Below are 22,669 nucleotides of genomic sequence, written 5' to 3' on the forward strand. Positions count from 1 at the left end.
CCCTATTCAGAGGCTGATTGGAATCCCCCAGCAACCGCGTGAGCAAGAGCACATCCCGAGCAGCCGTAGAGACATCCTACCCCGTATGAGACGACCTAACATGTGCCGCATTTCCGAGGAAAATCCACCGGCCATCATACCAGCACCCATCAAGCAGGAGCCTATAGGTAGAGCAAAACTTGACAACACTACCCCACTAACCGCAAACGTTCTCAACAATGTACAGTATAGAGTTCTATAACCGCTCAATCCCAGCCTTGCGATTCTCCCCAAATTCATCACGACTGTCCCTAGAGTCCCTCCGCTAAGGCAAGCTCCCGCGAGAACCCCACGCAACCCCACCCTCATTCGCCATGCGAAGATTCACCCCAACCAATCCTCTCCCTAGCCCAGCCCACGAGATTCCACTCGCCAACATTACACCACCCGGTCAACAAATGCTGCATCAGCTGCATCCCACCACACCCACGGCCTCGGAGCTCGTCTTACGCACTCAGACAGTCGACCAGCCGTATGCCGTTAGAATTGGCCCCACCCGTGTGGCCGAGTGGTCAGCTCTGTGCGCAGCTCATGCACCATGCAGGTGAGACTGTTGGGCTCGTGCAGGCGCAACGCCGTTTCAAGACTGGCTAGTCTAGCGCCGGTCAACTGTATTGGTGCCGGTGTGGCAGGTTTCGTTAGTGGGATTTTGCTGTGTTGCGGTGGCAGTCACATTCATAGTCTTATATGGGTGATCCATTTAATCTTGGGACACGCTAATGCACCTGTGTGGCAAAAGAGCATTTGGACATGGGTGTGATATATATATGGGCGGCTAGGCTGGTTGAGGCTGCGTGTACCTAGCGTGGTTCGGACATTGGTGGGTTTCGTGTGACATTCGAGGTCGGAGAAGTTTTTCATTTTCGATGATTAGGAAAATTGGGGATTGAGAATTGGAAATTTGAGCATTGGGTTTATTCCTTCTTTTGGTGACGTATGCATATATTTAAATGTTTAGCCTTGCATGTCAAACCTCAAATATGGCCCCCCTAGGCCATAAACAGAAACCTTGGTTTTTGTTATGGTCTAGTGGAAAAGGACGCTGTATTTCGTTCAACATTGCATACTCGCAATATACGCCTGTGCTCCGCGGTTAGTGTTCCTAATTCGGCAAAACTCGCCGCTGTAATTAGATGTACACATCCTTGATCATGACGGACTATTCATCATCGAGGTCTTGTGAGGGATTTATTTCTACATGCGAGAACATGCAAAAAATCTAAATCAAGTCAGATTACATGAAATATCAAACTTGACACGCGAAGATCGACCCAAACATAGGCAGATTGAAACATACAATGTGCGTGATGTATGTTCCAGCACATATCACCACACCAGCCACTTCAATTGGCCCTCAAGCCCTGGAGTGGAGAAGGTTCGTTTATATTTGGAATTGTACGGCCATCAACTATCTAAAGATTGTCTTTCAGTCTTTCAAAGGGGGCTGAATTTGTCATGCATTCTATAGACTTATTAAGAAGATACCTTACGGATACCAGCAGGGTCATAGCGCGTGATTCTAATTTCCCCCAGGAAGCACTGACATTTGTACAAACAGCCTCCCCCCCCTCCTGAATAGGAGTCTTTGCAACTCAATATCCCTTCGAAAATGTCAAAAAAAAGGGGTACCGCCAATTAACGCCACGAGCCGGAGAGGATATATGGCACGATGCTGGAAAGACACAAACTCCCAAATGAGAACAAAGACAAGGAACCCAGAAAACGAAGAAGTGAACAACAGGTTTGTACGATCCAAGGACCATCAAATAAACAAAATTACAAATTAGGAATCAAAAATGGGACCAAAAGCCGGGGTCCCTCGGCATTCCAGCTCATAGACGATTCGCGCTGTCAGCACAGGGTTACTGATAACGCACACCGCTTCAGCCTTGAAGTCCCTAACCTGCTGCAAGATGATAGGCACCATGTCCATACGCCCACATTTGTCGGTGTCCAGGATTATGGGGGCTGAATCCATCGTATGGACCAGATGCATCACCCCATCACCGTAGGTCTTATGAGGCGCACGGGTTTGCCAAAGCACTCGCAGTGCGGGTCGGTTATCATCACCGAGGAACGAGAGACAAGGTCCGATGCCCGATCCGGTAGTGACGACTATCACTCTCTTGAAAACGCGCATGGCATATGCGAAGCCATAGATCAACACACCACGCTTCCAAAGATGGGTAGGTGGATTCTGGATCGTATCTGCGGTCCAGTCGCCAGCTTTGGATACCAAGGAAGAGAAGCTTGGGTTGCCATGGACGCCTGCGGGAGCAGGGTCGGGGAAAGTGGCAAAACCATGCCAGTCACGAAGTGGGTGCTTGGCTAGTTGGATGCCTTTTCCAAAAGTGGTAATAGCATGGTCGAAGTGCAAGCGGGTTGCGTGGGTCGAGAGTGGTTCGGCCCGCACCGCGACCTTGCGGAGGAATAGCCAAGGCTGGATGATGGCCGCTACTGTAAACACCAGGAACCAGAATGCTGGTAGTTCGACGAGGAAGGCTCCAAGCGATTGGCCCATGGACTTGCTAGCACCTCGGGAGAAGACGAGTAACAAGGTGACAAATAAGGTCACGACAAGCCACCCCGAAAAACGGTGGGTGAGTTCGAAATAATCATGCCGTTTCATCCGGAAGGCGGGGTGGGCCACCACGATTATCGCCAACAACAGAACCAAGATGACATAAGCTAAGGCAACTGGTGCTGCTGAGATGCCGATTTCCGAACCATCTGCTGATGGTTTCCAATACTGGTGGGATAGCACGCCGACGAATCCCACGTACCACACGAGAGAAGCGACTCCACAGCCGCTATGGACACCACCGTAGTGGTAAACCTTTGCGGCGATTCGACGGAGGGGTAGCGGCGCTGAGCGCGGCATCGAGCATACGATCACAAAGATAGCATTGACCACCAACGGCTGGCGAGCCAGACCGCAGGTCAGCAAATTGGCAGCGGTGGCATTAACCAGGGCCAACAGTTTTTGTTCCGTGCTCATGACATATACGAAGACGGCCACGTTGGCGCAGAAGACTAGCGTGAACAGACGTCGGTATAGTGTGAGAATGGCATATCGGGTGGATGCAAACACCTTGGGCTTGCGTTGGTTCTGTTGGATCTGTGCTTCTAAATCGATCTCTTTGTCGAGGTCGAGATATAAGGATTCGGATTTCCTGGAGTAGGATGTCTCATTGAATTTGCCTCCATTGGTAAGAGTGGCCTCGCTCGCAGTGGCTGTGTGCCGCGCAAGAACCACCTTTGGCGGCATAGTGATGGGGCTTTTCTCTGACATAACTATGATGGGTTCTCATGCACATATAAAAAAAAAAGAGGTCCCACGATGACCCGAAGTGATGGAACTAATCACAGGGATTCCCTTGAGATGAGGAAATAGTTGACAATCCAGCTAGGAGTCTTCCATTTTTGAAGTGAAGTATGTCCAAGACATTTATATTTTGTTTTTCCAAAACTCCACCAAGATCAGCCTCACATCTCCCTTCTGCATGGTTCCTGCCTTTGCATCCTTCTTTCCCGATCGAGTCTCGTCTTTCCCTTTTAGGCGTTGCCGGCCATCATCAACACGAATGCTCACGCCGTTTCCCACATGTCGCTTCTATTCGCCCGGTCTCTTTTTTTTTTAGGCTCTGAGAATCTGGAATGCATTGCATATGATATTCGCTTGCCATCATTTTTGACCCTATTCAGGTTCCCTTTCAGATGTCGTATGTATGACACTATCACCTCCGGTTCCAGACTTCACGCTATTGCAAGTCATACTTGCCAATCAGCAACCAGAGAACCTTCCTACTCCCTTGCTTTCAGCTGCTTTCAGCTGCTTTCAGTTACTTTCAGTTCTTCACACCCTCGGGGAAGTATCTGACGCAATCCCTGACCCACACTGTAGCCTGTCAAAACTTTGTCTGATCCTCTATCCAAGAGGGAGCGGAATTTCCTTTCGGGGATGAACCGGAAAGGGAGATCAATGAATGCATTCATTGAAGTCTGATTGCTACCTGATTACCGTCGAGATCTCCACAATAACCCATCGAGGCACCAGTCAAGGCGAGATGTGTCGGATTTACCATCACGGACCAAATACAACCCGACCAGGGTCAACTTTGACTCGGCCTGATGGGATGCAAGCGGATGATCCTACTGCCAAGGGAAGTTTTCCTAAAAGAATTAAAAAAAACAGCCGATCAGCATGCAGCCTAGGATGGCGTTTGACTGAGCACAAGTCCCCTCCACCTGGATGTGCACTCGAGGCGCTACATCAACAATGCTAATGTGGATCTATGGGAGGCGTGGCGGAATTGTGCCATGAGTTAATGCAATAGGCCGCCGGATAATAAAACAGTTCATGTTTGTTTGGGGGGGGGGGGGGGGTTGCTTTTTTTTTTTTTTCCGAATTTTGTTTTCTTTCAAACGTTCCGCGGTTGATCGTCAAGACGCAGCTGAGTACCATTGCGCTATGTCCAATTTCCGGCCCCTCTCTTACCTCCTCAAGGCGAAGCTTTACGCTAACTTCCACCCAACACCGAGGTACTGGCAACCAGCATGAGTGTAGTACCCTAACCTGGGAAGTGGAGCATGGCTTTGGTCAGTCGATCCTTCGTTAGTTCGATCTGAATTTGGATCCGGGAGATGGAGCCGCTCTTAGATTCAGACTATATGGCTCCACCGGAGCAACAACGACGTCTCCACTAAGTAACAGCTGCCAGTTTGGGGTGTTTATCGGGGAATTTGGGTCCCTAACAACCAGTGAAAATGGAAGGAGAAGTGCATTCCGGACAGGACTGACAGGAATGACAGGAATGTCCGGCATGAATGATAGTGGGGAAAGATCCACGTCTGTTGTGGCCAGGGTACAATTGCCCCGGGAGTTTTTTAGGTCTGCCTCCGAGATGGAGCACTCTTGTCTAGACTCTTGGGAGCACCAAAAGAAAATGACCGAACTTTTGGGGATTATATGCAATGAAGTTTGGAGCATCTCTGATGGGCCCCCATCTGGCGAACTCTATCTCACAGGGAAGAGAACCCTAACAATGTGGCTCAGCTCTTCCGGGGAGGCGGGATTAGTCAGAGCCAGATAAAATTGGAATTTTAGGGATTTCCAAACCCACCACTTTGGATGGCGCTAAGGGCTTTTAGTGTTGAACATTTGTGGAGACCAGTAGACCAGTACTCCGGTATCCCCAGATGACAGAGCAATCATTTTGTTCTCTCCTCATTTTTGTTGAGGCCTTTTTTTTTTTCCTTTTTCTTTTCCTTTTTCGTTTTCTTTTTCGTTTTTCCATTTTCCCCTTGCTCGTAAAGTTTGAGTTCAGCTTTCAGCGCCTTGATTTCGGTGTCTTTGAGTTTATTGCTTCGCTTGTAAAGTGTAAAGTATAAGGGTTGATACCGCCTGATGCAGAACGAGTGGCATTACCTAAGCAAGTATTCCAAATCCTGCAACAGGAACAGGCCCGGAGCAGATGTAAGGTCAAAATCAAATAGGGAAAGCAAAATGGAACGGACATTTTTGCCTATGTAACCCCCCCCCCCCCTCCCCTCCCATCCAGTGGGTAAGAGGCGTGGTCTTATGCTTATATATGACATTCCCACTCCACCCCTTTTAAATCTCTAAAATACAATGGGTTGGAAGACAACTATGTCTTCAAACAAAATGCTCTCCCAGGAAGTCTACTCGGACTTGCTGAGTTTCACATTCGATGGCCCAAAGCCTTACAACCAAAATCAACCACTGTTCATTGATGCAGAGGATCCTTCTCGATCATTTACCGCTGTTCAATTCCGACAGCTGGTTCGAACTCTGATCGCTGGTTTAAAAGCCCACAATGTTCAGCCTGGAGATTGTGTATTGTTACACTTGGGAAATAGTGTAAGTGAACGAGAATAGAAAAGACGAAAAAGGTCTTGAGATCAAACATGTCATATCGGCAATTATTGGATCCAGGGTTCTCGGACATTTCTTTTTAAAAAAAAAATTCAATACTAATTCGGGCCTGTCATATACATAGATACTATATCCTGCACTCTTCTTCGGTATCATCGGCGCCGGCGGTGTCTACATGGGATCCAACCCCCGAAGCCACTCCCAAGAACTCGATCACATCATCAGCCTCGCCGAGCCAAAACTCATCCTCACGACACACGAGGCTCTCCCCGCCGTCCTCGATGTCTCCGCTGCCCGCGGCATGCACCCAGCACAGGTCTGCCTCGTGGATGAGCGATCCATCGACCACTGCGCAAAACTATTCCTGTGGCAGGAACATGGATATTCATCGACCGGAGAAATCCGCGCAGTGAATGTCGGCAACCGTCACAATCATTTCGCCAACCTAATCCGCTACGGCGAAAGCGACTGGCTAAAATTCTCCGACCCTGTCGTCGCACAAGCCACACCTGCAGCCATGTACCCAACCAGCGGTACCGGTGGGCTACCCAAAGCAGCAATCCTGTCCCACCATGCGCTTGTTTCCCAGCATCGCATCATTTACTATGACGTGCCGCATCCAGTCAGTCGGCTCATCTCGCTGCCCATGTTCCATCTCTTTGGTGCGCTTTGGACGCATCTCTTCCCTGTCCGCTACGGACATCCGCTGTTCGTCATGGCACGCTTCGAGATCAATGATTTTCTGGCTGCTGTCCACAAGTACCAGATCACAGAAACTTACCTCGTCCCGGCTGTCATTCACTCTATCAACCAGTCCACGGTCCCCATCGGGGAGATGTTGTCATCGCTGCGCTACGTGGGTGTTGCCGGCGCTCCTATTGATGGTCACTCCATGCAGCAGTTCCGCAGCTATATCAACCCGATGGGATACGCTGGTCAGATCTGGGGAATGACCGAGGTTGGTGTGACGTTCCAGACTCGTTGGGGCCAGCAAGGTGACCCGGGAAGTATAGGCACCTGCCTTGCGGGATACGAGGCCCGCCTGGTGAAATCGGATGGTGAAATCGTGCGGGGCGATTGCTATTCGGGTGAGCTGTACGTCCGCGGGCCCGGTCTCCTCAGTGCGTACAAGGGCCGCACAGATGCATTGGAGCATGGATGGTTCCGAACGGGAGATGTGGCGTACGTCAAGCAAGGCCAATATTACATTGTCGGACGGACCAAGGAGCTTATCAAAGTACGAGGGTAAGTTCATCCTCAAGCCTCATCGACTCGACAACGATGGCTAAGATTTTATCATAGATGGCAAGTCGCTCCAGCTGAAATCGAACATGTCCTCCTGCAACACCCGGGAATTTTGGATGCCGCCGTGATCGGCGTGAACACGGATGGTGTGGGCGAGGTCCCACGCGCCTTCATCGTGCGCTCTCGCGACCCATCCATACACCGGCTCACCGGCCAGGAAGTTTACAACTACGCACGCCTGCAATTGGCTACATACAAAGCTCTCGATGGAGGTGTCGTATTCGTAGAAGAGATCCCTCGCACTGCCAGTGGAAAGATCCAGCGCTTTCGACTTTCCCAGATGAACTCCTACCGTGAGATGGTGGCGTCCCTACTGTCCCGATTCGACGGTGACGGATCGGCTCTAGCCACCGCAGCTCGACATGAACTCCCCGCTGCGGCTGAGCGGACGCATGTCAGCATCATCCCCGAAGGACGGGTTGCAGTCTAAAGTAAGAAAGTGGGGCGGTCTTTTTGCACTATCTCCGGAGTACAACGCATATGAGTTGTATCCCACTCATTCAGCGGTGAACTGGTGAAATGGTGCGGCGAATGGAACCGGGGATGGCGGTTACAGCCTGGCGTTGTCGGACATTTGGTTTTGGCATGTTATTTTCTTTGGGTGGTCGGCTTTTCGTCATCGCCACTTTTGTTGTTTGTGATCTAGACGTCTGCCTCCTTCTGATGGTTTCCAAATGACTGTTAGTTCTTCATTCGCACTAGCACTACCTCCCGACCTGTAGTTCCTTCCCCGAGTAGTAGGACTCCCCCCTCTGTATTTGAACGGTGCAGATATTCCCACATCTACCGTTCGTGGTTCGATATTCATCTCCCATCCCCAAAGTAAACAACCCACACCCATCTACGGCGTACGGAGTACTCCGTACAGGTCCCCAACCCTCCGAGACCCCCTGACTCTCGGTATCCTGCAGTGAAACCCTCTCGGACCACGCACACCGCGCCTCCAGCCCCACTTCCCAATCCCATCCCAAGGCCCCGGTTCCCAATCTCGGATCTCGGCTTGCATCCGGAAACCCCGCCGACGAAATGTGAGGTAGGAACCGGCAGAAAAGCAACCCATGTTCTGGCGCCACGACACAATCCCGCTCGCATCATGCAGATGCGAGGTCCCACGCTCCCCAAAGTACGTGTGGGGGAATGAGTAACCGGAATCTGAATCCGAGAGCGATCTTGGAAAAATCCTACGACGAAGTGCATCCGCGCCAATATTGATGCGGGCGTGCGCGGGTGGAGACTTGTGGACGTTCCGATTTCCTGCAAGGGGCGGTCCTTTTCCCTTGATGTCGGAGTGGAGATCGACGGAGCTAAAGAGGTTAATCATCACTAGCCCCCTTAGGTAGAGTTGGCCGGCTTGGTCTTATGGGGGAATTGGGGGAACGAGTTTAAGGAAAATGCTAGGTCCTAAGTTCTAGGGACGGAGGACTCCGTATGTTGTACGGCGGGTCTCCTATTTGGTCTGGGTCGTGCCTCCGGTGCGGAGAGTGTCTTGCGGGCCACGCTGGTCAAAGGTTCGAGACTTTACATCGGCCCGGTGGGTGTTTTGCACGTTAGGATTTTGCACGTCAGGTTTTACCAGGTCTATGGGATTACCATGTTTGAGCTCAGAATCCTTGCTTTCCCTCGGTCGTGCCATGCCCCCGTTTTGGGGTAGGAGGAATATCAAGTCGCACCTTGCATGAGGCAAAGACAAGGATCCATAGAACCCCCAGGAAACGGATACATATAATTCCAAAGACTCTCTGATTTCGTATGGAATATCTTCCGAGTCACCAGGTCAGCTTCCTCGTTACAACATAGATAAATGACAGGGGGGTTTTTGTAGTAGAGTGCTACTAGTTGCATGTGAATTGAGTGAGCTCGACCATTTGCGTCAAGCTCAGCCCTAATCTCTACATGCAATGTCGAAGTAGCGATTTTAAAAAAAAAAAATTTACCACGAAAATTCAAATTTCAGACACAAGTTAAATCGGATTTCGTTCTGTCCATGCACCTCTAAACTAGAAAACAACGATCACATGAAGAATATCCCTGCCCCTGAATCCGTCCCCGGGCATGATGGGTAGTTCTAGGAGTCTATCGGACTGCCAGTCTCTCTGACCAAGGTTCGAATTGTGCAGATCGATATCAATTGTCCAGGTTTGCTTTTGCTCAGCCGAACGGTTTGCATCCGTAGGGAGATCTATCTAAATGAAGGTGTGTGGTTGACCAGGACGTGTCCTCTGGGAATGGCTCCACTACCTGTTGTGGCTGGCATAGTCGGGAAGGATCTGATGAAGATGAACGCCAAGCCCAAAAGACTGCCAACGCGACAAAGTTGCGGAGGGAGAGTGTCTATTGAGCGTGGTTTGCGTATAGTGAAAGTAGTTCCGACGATCTTTTGGATGGTGGTTGTATTGGTGCGTACGTTGTGGCAAAGCAGGGGATTATGGTGGCGTTCGGGACATTTGGATTTGATGGGAAGAGTTGAGGATTTTCCCTGCTCTTCTAGATCTGGTGGTTTATCGATGTATCCAAGGTCTTAAAGGAGCAAAGTCGCTTTGACACTTTCATACCGTTTAGACATGAAAAGGAGAAAAGGGGACAAAATATCGACTCAAAAAAGAGCAAATCGACTGAAAGCAGATGATCTGGAGATGCTCATTTAAAAAAAAAAAAGACGACACAAGACCTGAAACGCGCTAGACTAATCTTGTTGGACATCAGTTGATATGCTAGACAGGGAGCTTTGTCTTTTTCCCTGTCATTGTGGTATATCCCTCCATGGTTGTTTCGGTGTGGTCTGCATTGCCAATCTTTGTTTCTACCAATTGGGGTGTCTTGATGAAGCCAATCTTGAGATTCTATCTCCGATCCTCATCAAAGCATTGAGAGGTCTTTTCCACTGCAACTCCCATCGCCACGACCATTCGATGTGGTAGATCCATACTATCTCTATCCCCAGCTCAAATAATGCCATACCCCATCCACCAAACTCCCCAAATCATAGGTCCCAACGCCCCAAGCACAGCCGCCCCAAAGGACAACTCTAGAATACACCAAATCCAAATAGTCCCAACAGCAGGCGCCTTCTTCATGATCGCATAATACGGCTCTCCATTCGTGATAGCGATCAGATGCGCGCCCAGCACCGCAGCAAGAGGAAGAAAAACCAGAGTCTTCAGCGCAGGCGGGAAAACCAGCCGTCGGAGGAATGAAAAGGTCAGTTTGTCCCTTGTCAAGGGGAACACATTAAGAGGAGCAGGTTTTCCCTTCGAGCTGCGCTTCTTGAAGGAGAGGATATGACCGTGTGCGAGGTGGACGAATAAAGTAAGGAGAGGGAATACGGTTGTCACGGATTCTTTGAAGAGTTTTGGCAGATCGATTCTTTCGGCGTATTGATGTGCGGCGAGGTAGCCCAGGGTAAGGTGGAGGGTGGTAAGGGGCAGGGAAAGGAGGATTGTGTCGAGGAGTGGGGGGAGGGGTTTGTCGGGTTCGGATTCAGAGTCGGATGGCTTCAAAGTGGTGCCATTGGCACCCGGTGGACTTTTACGGGTCCCGTTTTGCGTGGGATTGGAGAGATGGCTGTTGATGTCGCCGTCGGTGTCGACCAATTCCCCGGATGCGTTGACCGTCACGAATCGCGTTCCCCCTGACTGCGGCGGTATACCCTGTGCTTCAACTGAAGCTGGAATAGCTCCCTTTGGATGCAGTCCGCTTTGTCGCTCTGCGATGATGTCATATAGTGTGCGCTCAACGGATGGTTTGTTTTGGGTCGGATCATTGCGTGGGGGGTGGGCCATGGCAATTTCGGGTTCGTCTTTGTTCGAGGAAGATCCAGCTGCCGCGCGGCGCTGTTTGCGATTCCGTGGGTTTTCCATTTTGCTGAGACTTCGTGTAGAAAAACGATGAGTGGCGGGAAACAAAGAAAGGAAACAATCATTGACGTGGGGAGATGAGGTTGAGAGCTCGGCGATAAGCTCCACCAACCGGGGTTAAGGACCAGTTGGCTCGTGGCTCTGGTAACAGTTACATCTATAGTTCTATCTCTCAGGTTTGGAATAGTGGTATGAAAACAGACTTTTAAAAATTCTCTGCGGCCCTTTTGACACTCCCAGTAAATACACGAGCCACTTATTCAACCAGCCTGGTACAAAGCGGGACCGGCAACCACATGCGGGTTCATCAAGCTCAGATTGAACGGGCTGACATATAGATCGCTGTCTGTGATTGCAATAAAAATGGTACCATTGAAGGCTGGGTTGCCTTGGTATGTTTCCAAGCTGGGCTGGGAAGTATATCCTCGAATGCTGTCAGTGGTACTATTAGTGCTGTTGTTGACGTCATTGACACCATTGGCACCGTTGTCGCCGCTGACAACGTGTAGTGGTGTGTAGGTAATGTTCAGTTGCGACACCCAAAGTACATACTTTGCACTACCAGCTTTTGTCTCTGTTGTGGTGATGTAGCTGTTGTTGGGACCGATTTTCTTCCCAGGAAGATCCCACTGCAACAGCACCTGACGACCAGGGGCCGTGAGAGGTATTAGGCGGATTTTACTAACAGAAGCGCTGCAGCCGTTACGTGAACTAGACGAGTTCAGTCTTCCGGAGCCTTTAGGTGACTTGGGGACACTGACGCCTGGCCCGACAGTATTATTGATTCCAGTGGTCTCATTGAAGATAAATCCCGCAGTCTGATTGAACCCGGAAGTTGCGTTGAGCCTCGAAATTTGATCCGCACTTGTGGTAAAATTATACTGCGTATGATTGTACCCATGGGAATTGTACGCAGCAGGATCATATCCGGTGGAATCATACCCTGCAGAACTGTACCCATTGTTTCGGTTATGCGCCAAGGAAAGATTGCGAGGAGTTCCCGAAATCCACGGATCGGGCTGGTTGACTACCATCAGCGTCGGGAAATTTTGCCAAATCAAGCGAGTCTGGTTTTCAGGACAAGAGCTGATGAAAGGTGCCAGCAGTGTCCAAGCCCAGGACTGCGGTATGCCTACTTCAAACCACTCGACCATCGGGAAGAGACCTTCAAACTGGCGGAAGATCATTTGCTGTCGTGCTTCCGTGGTGATGGACTGAGTCAAAAGAGTAGCCGCCTCGCGCGAGTCGAGATGAGCCAAAAATCCATTCACGCCAGCTTCTCCCCAGCGAGTCAGTTTCTGACAGAAGTCGACAAACTCCTTGACGTTCGTGTACGGGTAGATGTAGTTGCATTGCTGTGGGGCACGTGCTCCGAGGATATTGCTGAGCATGGTGGCGTGGCCAATTTCTTGCTGTGCCATGAATGCGATCAGCTCACGGTCTGAAGCGGTCATGCCGGCGGCTCGGAAGGCTGAATCGTTGAAGCGCTTCAGTCCGTCTTGGAACAGATCAAGCTCAATCCATTCCTGGTATAGAGCAAGGGCCTGTTGGTTGTGGGTTAGCTCTGGGCCACAGCAATGCTTTGTCAATTTTAGTGCGGATACATACCAAAGACTCATAGTCAAAATCGCTCTTCGCATTATATACGGGGGTGCTTCCGTTCGTTTCGACCCCACCTGCCGGGACATATGGAGCTGGTTCGGAATGGTGAAGATTTCCATCACCGGGATATGCTGTTGCCGCGGCTGCAACGCCTCCGCGAGAGATGCCCGTTCCAATGGAAGAAGCTTTCAGCGCACCTGTGGTAGTTGGAGCTCCAGTGAACGGTGTATGCTGCATGGAGCTATTGTAACTTCGAAGTGGTGGTGCTGAAGCCGATGCGTTTGCAGCTGGAAGTGGCAGATCAGTGGTTGTCAACGGGTCGTGTTTCTTTGGAGAAGCGGCCACCAAATACAGTGAGCTCAATAGGCTCAACAGAATGACACTTTTCCTGGACATCTTTGCTCGAGGTCGGAATCACTTTATCTCAAGACAGGAGAAGCTTTTTTTATCGCTGGTCATCAAAGCATTGGGTTAGATGTGTGATTCGAAAGCCTTCAGATAGGTACAGACCTTGCGTAGAGAACATATAGTGCTACTTTAGCCAATATCAGTAGGTAAACAACCACCAGTCAAGGCAATCCACAGTTGTGGTCGTTGTTCTTGATGTAAGAAAATCGCACAATGGTGAAGACGCCATCTTCAGGGCTAGGATGTGGGTAGCTTTGAACGGGGATGAATTCCGAACGGTGAAATTGCCACAAAGTAACGTTAAAGTTCCTTGGGTGTAATTTTAATGCCATTCTTTTGTCTTGTCAGAGGGGGCGTTCTTCATACATTTGGCTGATTGAATAGTTGCAATTCACTGCAATTCGCTCTAAGAGAACAAGCCCGGGATGCTTCGGCAGCAAATGACGTCGGAGTAGGCCTCCCCTGCCGACATTCCAGGGGCCTGAACAGATTAAAGTACAACTCGAGGTTTCTGTCGGGGTGGAAATCGAATCCGGTCGGACGATTCCGGATGTGTTTTGAGGGAACCAGGGGAAAGGCTAAACGAAATGTAGTTAAACTATCAGCATGGTACATGGCGATGAAAAGTAGCTAAATTTTCACAGAGTTGTAGTGATAAAACTGCTCTGTCGACGGAATCAATGGCGATGTTTCTCATGTAGAAGGCCTTGTAGCCGCAATATCAGAGTATACAACGCCAGGCACAGTTTATCAACACAACTCCATAGGCACCAGGCTTCACTGCGTCCGCCAGCCACCCTCTCCTGAAAAGTAACCATACTTGTCACAATGGGGCACATTGGCAGTGATCCTCACACCGTTAGACCAGAGAATCTCCAAAGTAGAGCCCATGATAGTCGCGGTGAAAGGCTCACGACTCTGCAGGGACTGGCGGATACTTTCGAGCTCCTTCCAAGGGATATTCACGACCGCAGGGGCCCGTTGAAATGAAGTCGCTGGTTGGCCACGGGCATTCTTTTCGAATACCCATGGCTCGCCGTTAATCATGAATACACCAGCCAGAGAATTGTCATTCTGGCTAGTCAGGGATCCGATCCATTGAGGCATGACTAGATAGTCAGTGGATGCTCCTGCAATCAGTCTAGAAATGGTGCTTACTGGGCGTTAAAGGAACTCGAAAGCTGTGAGAAGGGGGAAGTGAGGAAAGGAGTTTGGGAAAGACTTGCTTCTTTTGTGTTACATTTACGCATCTGTCCAGAAGAAACAGAGACGAAGGATTTCTCGTGTCGCCTGGCCGTAGATGCAGGATTTACCGCTATACCGTACATGGATGTTCCATGACACCTTCAACTGTGCTTGTTCACCGCTCGCTTTCGTTATTCTGCAACGCTTCTGCAGCTTGTTGAAGTTTATGTGGTATGGTATGAGCATTGTCGAACAGAGGCCAAGGTGGAAAACTGTCGACTTTCTTAACCGAGCATAAGAGCAAATCAAATCGAGCTATTAGATCCCCTATTCAGAATTACGAAGTACCTCATGCCTTGCCTACACAGAAATATGACCCGTCACAAGCTCCATCCAAAAGTGGATCGGCCACCGTTCCCGCAACTACGGAGTAGTTTCCGCAGATTCAGGGCCTTGGATACGTGTGTGCTATGCTTAGCACTCCCATAGTAGCAAGGCTAGGCATATTATCACTGAGTTGCGTTGCTGGGTGCACTGTGCTCAAATTGACCCAATTCGATACCATTTGGAAAAAGGGAGATAGCACCCAGGGTAGATGCAGCCATTATTATCATGCAGGCTAGACGACTTGCATAGGTTTGCATAATTGTCTAAAAATTCTCGATTAGGTTGATCAGGCTGCTAGTGATCTTGATAACTGGGAAATTTATGTATCAACCAGGTTATAGTTATCAAGGACCAAATAGGCCAACATACGGAGTAGACCCAGGGAAGTAGTGGCGCATATGACTGGGGTTATATGTGTTTCTTCTTCCAGAGAGCTCATCCTCGTAGATCATAAGCGGCTTGATGTCAAGCTAACAAAGTCCATGAATTACAGTGTCACTGTGCCAGAAAGGGCTTTGGGGTGACCTATGAAAACCTGCATTTACCTGCGGACAGTTGGCCTTGGGCATTCAGGCAAGCGTTTGTGGTAGTCTGGCCCAGTGATCTGCGTCACCGCTATTATATACGAAGCATCGAGATATCGAAATGTCGGAATATCGCATTTTCGTGTTATAAATGGGAGATCTAGAGATGGAAGCCCTACTCCAAAGCGAAAGCATGAATCTTCCATCAATGAATGTAACGGTTCTGACGACTTCGATCTTCAGAAGTATTCGATGTGTTCGCAAAAGCCGTGCACTTGATAACATACATTTCTAACATACCGAGCTGAATGAAAGCCGGTGTTTGTTCGATATTAATCCTCGGAAGCGCGGCCGATCCAAAGAGGGGACCCGTCATCTGCGGGTTGCGGAGGCTTCATGGGCAAACCCATAGTGCCGCTGGTTGTTTGGGCTGCAACGGCTTCGTAGGCTGTTTCTAGTGATTCCTTCGAGGTGATGTCGCATAGGATCGGGATTATCGTGCAACTTATGGTTTGCGAGGCGGTTTCTTCAAGCGCACTCTCGCGTCGGCCTAGGATGAAGATCTTGGAGACTTTATTGGCATCTAGGGCTTTGGTCAATATGCGTCCGAGGCCTTTTTTCTACTAGCTCATATGTACATTGTGTGCATCTTGTGTCTGTGGGATGCGATCGTTTAGTTCTCATCACTTCCGCCTCCGGTGATCACGACCACCCGGTCCTTGACTGAAATTAGCTTCGATGCCTGAAGAGATGCCATAATTGCTAGAGCTGGATAGCTCAATAAGCTTAGAAAAAGAACAAGAGGGCCCGGATTGATAGCTTCTATAGAGATTAGCCCAATTCAGTATTGTCATTTAGGAGTTTCCCTCCCGCCTGTCACAAGTCCGCGATGGACTTTTCAATGTCCCCATGAAGGAGTTTAATAACGTGATGAATGTGAGTGTTACCGGGTCTTATTACACGGTATTGGCGTTCTTGCCTCTGCTAGAAGCGGCGAATAGGAGGCGTCCTGCGCCGCAGCAGGATTTCCTGGCTGTCCCGAGTGCGCAGGTTATAATCACTAGCTCGATTGCTGGGTTTTTGCGCAAGGTGCCATTTAGCTTTGCGTACAACTCTTCCAAGGCCGCCACGACACATCTGATCAAGTTGCTTTCCACTTCGTTTGCTTATTACGGTATTCGGGTTAACGGTATCGCGCCTGGTCTTTACTACTCGGATATGGCCAATCATATCTTCCAGGCTTCTGGCTTTCAGGGTCGGGCTATTTCTGATGGGTCGTTTCCGAAGGAGATGATTCCTGCTACCCGCGGTGGTGGTGAGGAGGACATTGCAGGGTTGATTCTTTGGCTGGCTAGTGACTCAGGTGGTTATATCAATGGTTCTGTCTTGGTCACTGATGGTGGTCGGAATTCTGTTTCGCCTGCTGTCTACTGAATGGTCTTTTGTTTGGGCTGGTCCAGTTTTGGGTTTCAGTGAAGATGGAGATATGAGTGTTTGTTAGATCATGAGTGCAATGCAATAAAATGAGATGGATAAAACAAAAATAGGTTCCATCGCGCCAATCCCAAGGTTACAATCGACCGTCTTCAATAAGTCGCTGTCAATCGCCGGACTAGGTATTCGCCTGAAGTAATCGCGGAGTACTTCTTCTCCTTTTGAATTTCCTCGCCAAAGGTTCCCGGCAGTGCTTCAATAAGTTTATCGTTATTGGGCTGGCAGAAATACGCTATGCTGTACCGTGCAGGATAGTCAGATGCGTCGTTCTCGGAGCCTTCGAGTGTGGGCGGCTGAATTACCCGGTGACGGGTACTCTTGATGGTATCATTCGACCATCGAGCGAGCAGATCCCCGGCATTGACAACAATAGTATCAGCAATAGGAGTCACATCCACAAAGTTTCCTTTGGGGCTGCGGACTTGCAATCCACCGTATCGATCCTGGAAAAGCAGAGTAATTGAACCATAGTCGCTGTGTTCACCGGCACGGACTTGGTTAGGGTTCTTTTTGAAGACTTCTTTGCTGACGGGGGGATAGTGAAGCAGACGGAGATTATTGTCACCAGCATTGACAGAGTCGTCGAAGAAGTGCTCAGGCAAATTCATTCCCAATGCAATGGCCTGCATGATATGTTTATGTAGGGTCTTTCCCATTTCAAAGAATGACTGCATCGTTTGCTTAAAATCATTTCCTTCGTCATCGAGGTGATCGGGCCAGCGATTAGGCAGGCCCTCGACTCCCTCGCGACCAATTTCCATAGTCTCCTTCAAGTCAGGCGCAGACGCACGCAAAGTTTCGGCTCTATCTGTCTCATCGACAGTCATCAATTTCTCCCGCCCGATAGTGACGTAACCACGGTTCGACTGTGGAGTTGTCCAGCCTAGAGAATCCTTCTCACTCTGGGGGCGGGCGAAGAAACGGACAGATGAGATGAAAACTCTGGACACAACGGATGGTGGAATACCGTGGGCCTTAAGGTATAGGAAGCCGGATGTTTTGAAGGCCTGAGTTACGGAGAGAGCGACGGCATGTTTATCAGATGGTGTTCCTGTGAAGAATGGGCCAAAATCAATCAGCTAGAACCATTTCCATTAGCCGTAGCTTGAAATAACTGGGGATAGAACATACCGGTATCATCAACCCATCTTTATCTACCGCAGCAGACAAAGGATGGTCGGGGGACCTGTTGGAGGCCATGGTGCACACGGTTATTGGGAATTAGTATGAGCTCTGTTGCTGTAAGGAGCAACCGATACAAGTACAAAAGCCTGTGGAGTAAACTACTGTTTGAATAAAAAGAGATGATATAAAGAAGAGGGGAAGTCGGGAAAAGAGAAGATCATAGGTCACCTTGGCAGCTGCAGATGTTGTACATCAAAAAGATAAGCACGTCCAGGGAGATAAGCCATCAGATCAACGTCGACAAATGTATTAGGTCCGACTGTTTTAATGAACGTCTATTGAACTAGCTGCTATAGGATAATGTAATTTTTGACTGCTACGTTTGGGCTTGAATTGACAGCGCAGATCGATCTACACTACCTCCACAGTGACCCACGCATCGTCAGCATGGTGTCTGCCCTGACCAATCCTTGGGTCATGATCTCACGACCAAAAATAGCGCTCATTTCGCTCTTGCCACTCTAAATACGAAGCAAAGATGTAACTTGAACTAAATTTGCGGCTCACATGTGGCGATGAATGACTAGAATATTTTCACGAGGAACAAGCGGACTTAACATCCCGTACCACGCCAGTCGAACTATGAAGCGATTTGGAATCTCTGTCATCAACGAGCTTTGAGACCTCGCAATCCTCGCCGCTGTGATTTCTCATTTGAATGGCTGTTTTGTGATCCGCAAGAACGGCAGCAGCGGTAACAAGGCTGTGTGGGTCTTCCAGGGACTTCATAGGCGCAATGGAGTCTGGAATTGTGGCAGCTAGGAGGTTCCCATTCTTATCGAGCGACAGATCATCAAGTGGGTATTCTGTGTTTATTTTATCAACTTAAATCAGCTGGCCACCAACCAATTGGTGGACAGTCACGATTCCAGTCACTGAATGGGCGGTTTGGAGATGTAGGTCTGAGGTCGGGGCGCTGCCGTGGCAAAGGAAACCCCCTTTTGGCAGCGGTAAGGCACTTTCATTTGTCAAATCCACAACAGGTAAAGACTTCCCGCGCCAAAAAAAAAGATCCAATTCCACGAAGGTGCCAACCTTGGCGTTGCGGTCATTGGTAATCACGATCCCTGTACCATTCTTGCCAATGGCCAAGTTGTTAGGTGAGATGATCGCGTCGCTTGCTACAGTTTTGAAATGATTAAGTGTCTCTGAGGCATCACTCAATTTAAGTATCTCAATTGTGGAGTTCGCTCCAACGAGCCGGGCATCAAGTAACTCGCCTGTTGTGAGATGGATTGAGGGTCAATGATTGATCAACCAGAACCGAAGCCTGCCTTCAATACGGTGCACTTTGAATCCATGTAGACCCAGATCGCCTGGGGGTAACCACCGACCTTGATCTTGTGGAGGCTATACAGCCCGTCCGGGCCAGGTTGGTCAATGTTCAACACTGCGATATGACTCGTGTGGGACCTTGCGAACACGAGGAAATTGTTGCCACCGGGACTCTATCCCTATCTGGAGTCTTTAGTGCTACACGCTACGTACAGTGCTCGCTCTTGGTCGTCTAACCACAGACCATCATATCCTTCTAAGAGAAGATACTGAAGCCGAGCACAGGTCGATAGGCATTCGTCAATTGATTGGATCGTGAGGCCAATATCGATTGTGAGAAAAACAATGTTTTGAACATAGGCTTCGCATTAAACTCCAAAGGCAAAGAAAATCAGGGCCTAAATTCCAGCTCGCGAGCTGTGAAGTCGAGTCGCCATTGTGAAGGTGGGGAGGTGTTCCGGGGAGGTACCCACACTTGGGTGGGGCTGCTTGATGTACAGGGTCTACGAAAAGGCAACAAGGCATCAGGGCATCAGGGCATCACACTAACTTGGTAAGGCGTTCGCCACTTTTCATGCTCCCATCAAGGATGCTACCCTACACGACTCTTCTTCCATTTAAATCCAGCTTTCTCGGCTGAAATTTGTTTGAAGCGTGTGTGTGTCCATGACTAGGGATTTATTCTCCGTATGCTTGCCAACGACATCCATGGACCTCATACCCCGATACCCACAATCGGAAATTAGGGTTGGCGCTAACACAGCAGTCGATCAGCCTATTTTAATCCTGCAGAAAGGCTAGGCATGTTCTAAGCAGTGCTAGGACTTTAGAGAATCATCTATCAAGCTACAGTTCATGAAGAGTCGAGTTACAAAACATCGCAATTACTACGGTGTTTCGGTGTGGATGGCCCGCTTGTGAACCCAAATGGATAATAGAGCCTAGTAGATATAAATACCATGTACCATTACAGCGGCAATCGGGACGTTCGTCTTATTGTTGTGGTATTTGGAGCCGCCTACCTCGCCCTGGATTTGTTGAATGTTCTTGTGTCATCATTCACGTGTCCCGAGGTCCACGGGCACTGCCCCGGTGACGTAGCAAGATTACTAAGCCGTGGGTGCGGGGCCGCTTGGGGCCAGGTGAGGCCTGAGGCCAAAAAGCTTCGTCTGCCCAAACACGAAGTAAATATTCCATGACACTAGGACGATGAAAAACATCATCTTCATCTGATAAGGTTGGCTTTCTATAGGCAATTACGGCCTGTTGCCCAGGCGACTATCGGGTATATACAACATGGGCTACAAATGCAGGAATGGGGCGGAGAGGAGACTTCGGGACTAATCAGCCCACTTCAACCTCGGAGATCCATCCCACCTATGTTGTATTATTAAGCCGCTCGATTGGGAGTCACACATCCCAACGTTAAGGTTCCATTTCTCTCCCTTTCACTCTACTTCCAATATACAACGTACACCATCCCTTTCTCGACCAAACCCCTCTACTGCCAAAATGACGTACACTGCCATTGTTATGTACCCCAATGAGGCTGACATTAAGTTCGACGAGTCATACTACATCAAAACCCACATGCCACTCGCCGAAAGCATCTGGAAGAGCCACGGCCTGATCGGCTGGCGCGTCAACAAGTTTCCTACCGCGCTCAATGGCTCCCCGTCTCAATATCTGATCATGGCTACCCTTGAGTGGGAGAGCCAAGAGTCCTTGCAGGCTGCTATGCAGAGCCCTGGCACTGCGAAGGTGTTTGCCGATGTCCCCAACTTCACCAACGTAAAGCCTGTCACTCTGGCTGGTTCGCAGTTGTGATCGGTGGTCGAGAGTGTATGTGCAATTTCGTGTTTTATGAGTGTTTGAGTTGCTGAATCTGACATGTACAGCGACTTTTCAATGCATGTTATCAATGAACCAATGAGATCGGATTTCAACAGCCGAGGATTGAAGCACGTTGGCATTTCAATGAGAAACTGTATATACATCCTCTATCGGCCGATAACATGTTTCGCATTCAAATTGCATCTACGCAATGCGTAACATCAGAAGGCTGGTTGGCAACCAGAATTATCACAAATTGTAACATTGCGGGGGGCCTCTGGGCGAGAGAGGGGTATCCCCGCTTCACACCTCTTATCCATGTACGGAATCCAAATCCTCCCCTCACTTGGGTGCCCCCTGTCTCCTTCTCCTCTATTCTTCCTTTCTTATCTTTCCTCGCCAATTCCATCTCACACATTCCAAGCATGCCTCGTCCACTCGTAGTCGACGTCCACACTCATGTATACCCTCCATCGTATATGGCGATGCTCCGTGCTCGCAAGACAGTCCCTTACATTCACGACCCAGCGAGTGGAGAGCCGCGCCTGATAATCCTCTCATCGGACGATGACCCATCCGTTCCAATCGACGAGCGCGGCCGTCCCGTCGATACATCATACTCCGACATCACTGTCAAACTAACCTTCATGCAACAGCATGGCATTGACTGCAGTGTGATTTCTCTCGCAAATCCCTGGCTGGACTTCCTCGATCCTGTCGAAGCCCAGCGATGGGCTGAGCGCATCAACAACGATCTAGAGGAAACCTGTGCCAAAATCAATAATTCCACGGATCGGGACGACTTTCTCCCTTTAGAGGGGAGATCGACTTTGTTTGCATTTGCAACTTTACCGCTGAGCGCGCCCAGTACAGATATCATCGCTGGCGAAATCAGGAGACTTAAGACCCTGCCTCATATCCGTGGCGTGATTATGGGGACCTCCGGACTGGGAAAAGGTCTCGATGATGAACAGCTCGGTCCGGTTTGGGCTGCTCTGGAAGAAACCCAGTTCCTTCTTTTTTTGCATCCTCACTACGGTCTCCCTGATGAGGCGTTTGGTGGTGCTGCGGTGACAAAGCGCTATGGTCATGTCCTCCCCCTGGCTCTTGGGTTTCCGCTCGAGACCACCATTGCAGTTACTCGCATGCTACTGTCTCGAGTCTTTGACAACTTTCCGCGGCTTCAGATTTTGCTGGCGCATTCGGGTGGCACTTTGCCCTTTTTAGCGGGGCGCATCGAAAGCTGTATTCTGCATGAACGGAAGTTTATGGAGAACGGTGGCGATCTTCCTGGCCCGCAGAGGAGTATTTGGGAGGTTCTGACAACAAACATCTTCCTTGACGCTGTCGTGTACGGGACTGCTGGGCTCAAAGCTGCTGTTGCTGCCGGGGGAGGTACTGATCGTCTCATGTTCGGTAAGTTTCCTACTTTGATTTCTGGTGTAATTGGGCCTGTATGAAGCTAACATATTTTACAGGTACTGATCATCCTTTCTTCCCACCTCTGAACGAGGGTGAAAAGGATTGGATCAGTGTGACGACCAACTACAAGGCCATTGAAAGAACTTTCGAGGGGGGAAAAGAAGCTATAGCTGCTGTTTTGGGTGGCAACGCTGCTCGCATTTTGAAACTCGAATAAGCACAGATACTATCTAGCATAAAGATCGCCATATCTGGATATA

General features: G+C 49.5%; 9 protein-coding genes across 9 annotated transcripts; 4 read left to right on the forward strand and 5 right to left on the reverse strand.

Moving 5' to 3' along the window:
- Positions 1–353: 353 nt before the first annotated feature.
- Positions 354–587, forward strand: Pdw03_7993 (uncharacterized protein; the record flags this gene model as incomplete). The annotated part of the gene is made up of 1 exon (XM_066101830.1): positions 354–587. One exon carries the CDS (start codon positions 354–356, stop codon positions 585–587), a length of 234 nt encoding a protein of 77 aa, XP_065956913.1.
- Positions 588–1,822: 1,235 nt separating this feature from the next.
- Positions 1,823–3,307, reverse strand: Pdw03_7994 (Integral membrane protein TmpA; the record flags this gene model as incomplete). Its single annotated transcript, XM_014677652.1, has 1 exon — positions 1,823–3,307. The coding sequence occupies one exon, from the start codon at positions 3,305–3,307 to the stop codon at positions 1,823–1,825; it is 1,485 nt and encodes a 494-aa protein (XP_014533138.1).
- A 2,397-nt stretch (positions 3,308–5,704) lies between these two features.
- Pdw03_7995 (Adenylate-forming enzyme AfeA) lies at positions 5,705–7,670 on the forward strand (the record flags this gene model as incomplete). Its single annotated transcript, XM_014677653.1, has 3 exons — positions 5,705–5,920; positions 6,060–7,180; positions 7,238–7,670. The coding sequence occupies 3 exons, from the start codon at positions 5,705–5,707 to the stop codon at positions 7,668–7,670; spliced, it is 1,770 nt and encodes a 589-aa protein (XP_014533139.1).
- A 2,512-nt stretch (positions 7,671–10,182) lies between these two features.
- On the reverse strand, positions 10,183–11,097 carry Pdw03_7996 (Stress response protein Rds1; the record flags this gene model as incomplete). The annotated part of the gene is made up of 1 exon (XM_014677654.1): positions 10,183–11,097. The coding sequence occupies one exon, from the start codon at positions 11,095–11,097 to the stop codon at positions 10,183–10,185; it is 915 nt and encodes a 304-aa protein (XP_014533140.1).
- A 257-nt stretch (positions 11,098–11,354) lies between these two features.
- On the reverse strand, positions 11,355–13,092 carry Pdw03_7997 (Stress response protein Rds1, putative; the record flags this gene model as incomplete). Its single annotated transcript, XM_014677655.2, has 2 exons — positions 11,355–12,638; positions 12,703–13,092. 2 exons carry the CDS (start codon positions 13,090–13,092, stop codon positions 11,355–11,357), a joined length of 1,674 nt encoding a protein of 557 aa, XP_014533141.2.
- Positions 13,093–13,881: 789 nt separating this feature from the next.
- Positions 13,882–14,535, reverse strand: Pdw03_7998 (uncharacterized protein; the record flags this gene model as incomplete). Its single annotated transcript, XM_014677656.2, has 3 exons — positions 13,882–14,213; positions 14,263–14,285; positions 14,351–14,535. 3 exons carry the CDS (start codon positions 14,533–14,535, stop codon positions 13,882–13,884), a joined length of 540 nt encoding a protein of 179 aa, XP_014533142.2.
- Positions 14,536–16,109: 1,574 nt separating this feature from the next.
- On the forward strand, positions 16,110–16,634 carry Pdw03_7999 (Short chain dehydrogenase/reductase family; the record flags this gene model as incomplete). Its single annotated transcript, XM_014677658.1, has 1 exon — positions 16,110–16,634. One exon carries the CDS (start codon positions 16,110–16,112, stop codon positions 16,632–16,634), a length of 525 nt encoding a protein of 174 aa, XP_014533144.1.
- Positions 16,635–16,786: 152 nt separating this feature from the next.
- Positions 16,787–17,894, reverse strand: Pdw03_8000 (Oxidoreductase, 2OG-Fe(II) oxygenase family; the record flags this gene model as incomplete). The annotated part of the gene is made up of 2 exons (XM_014677659.1): positions 16,787–17,773; positions 17,826–17,894. The coding sequence occupies 2 exons, from the start codon at positions 17,892–17,894 to the stop codon at positions 16,787–16,789; spliced, it is 1,056 nt and encodes a 351-aa protein (XP_014533145.1).
- A 2,772-nt stretch (positions 17,895–20,666) lies between these two features.
- Positions 20,667–22,626, forward strand: Pdw03_8001 (2-amino-3-carboxymuconate-6-semialdehyde decarboxylase, putative; the record flags this gene model as incomplete). The annotated part of the gene is made up of 5 exons (XM_014677661.2): positions 20,667–20,917; positions 20,976–20,996; positions 21,053–21,141; positions 21,432–22,403; positions 22,466–22,626. 5 exons carry the CDS (start codon positions 20,667–20,669, stop codon positions 22,624–22,626), a joined length of 1,494 nt encoding a protein of 497 aa, XP_014533147.2.
- Positions 22,627–22,669: the final 43 nt, after the last annotated feature.

Source organism: Penicillium digitatum, chromosome 3 (genome assembly GCF_016767815.1).
Source record: "Penicillium digitatum chromosome 3, complete sequence".
NCBI classification, from domain to species: domain Eukaryota; kingdom Fungi; phylum Ascomycota; class Eurotiomycetes; order Eurotiales; family Aspergillaceae; genus Penicillium; species Penicillium digitatum.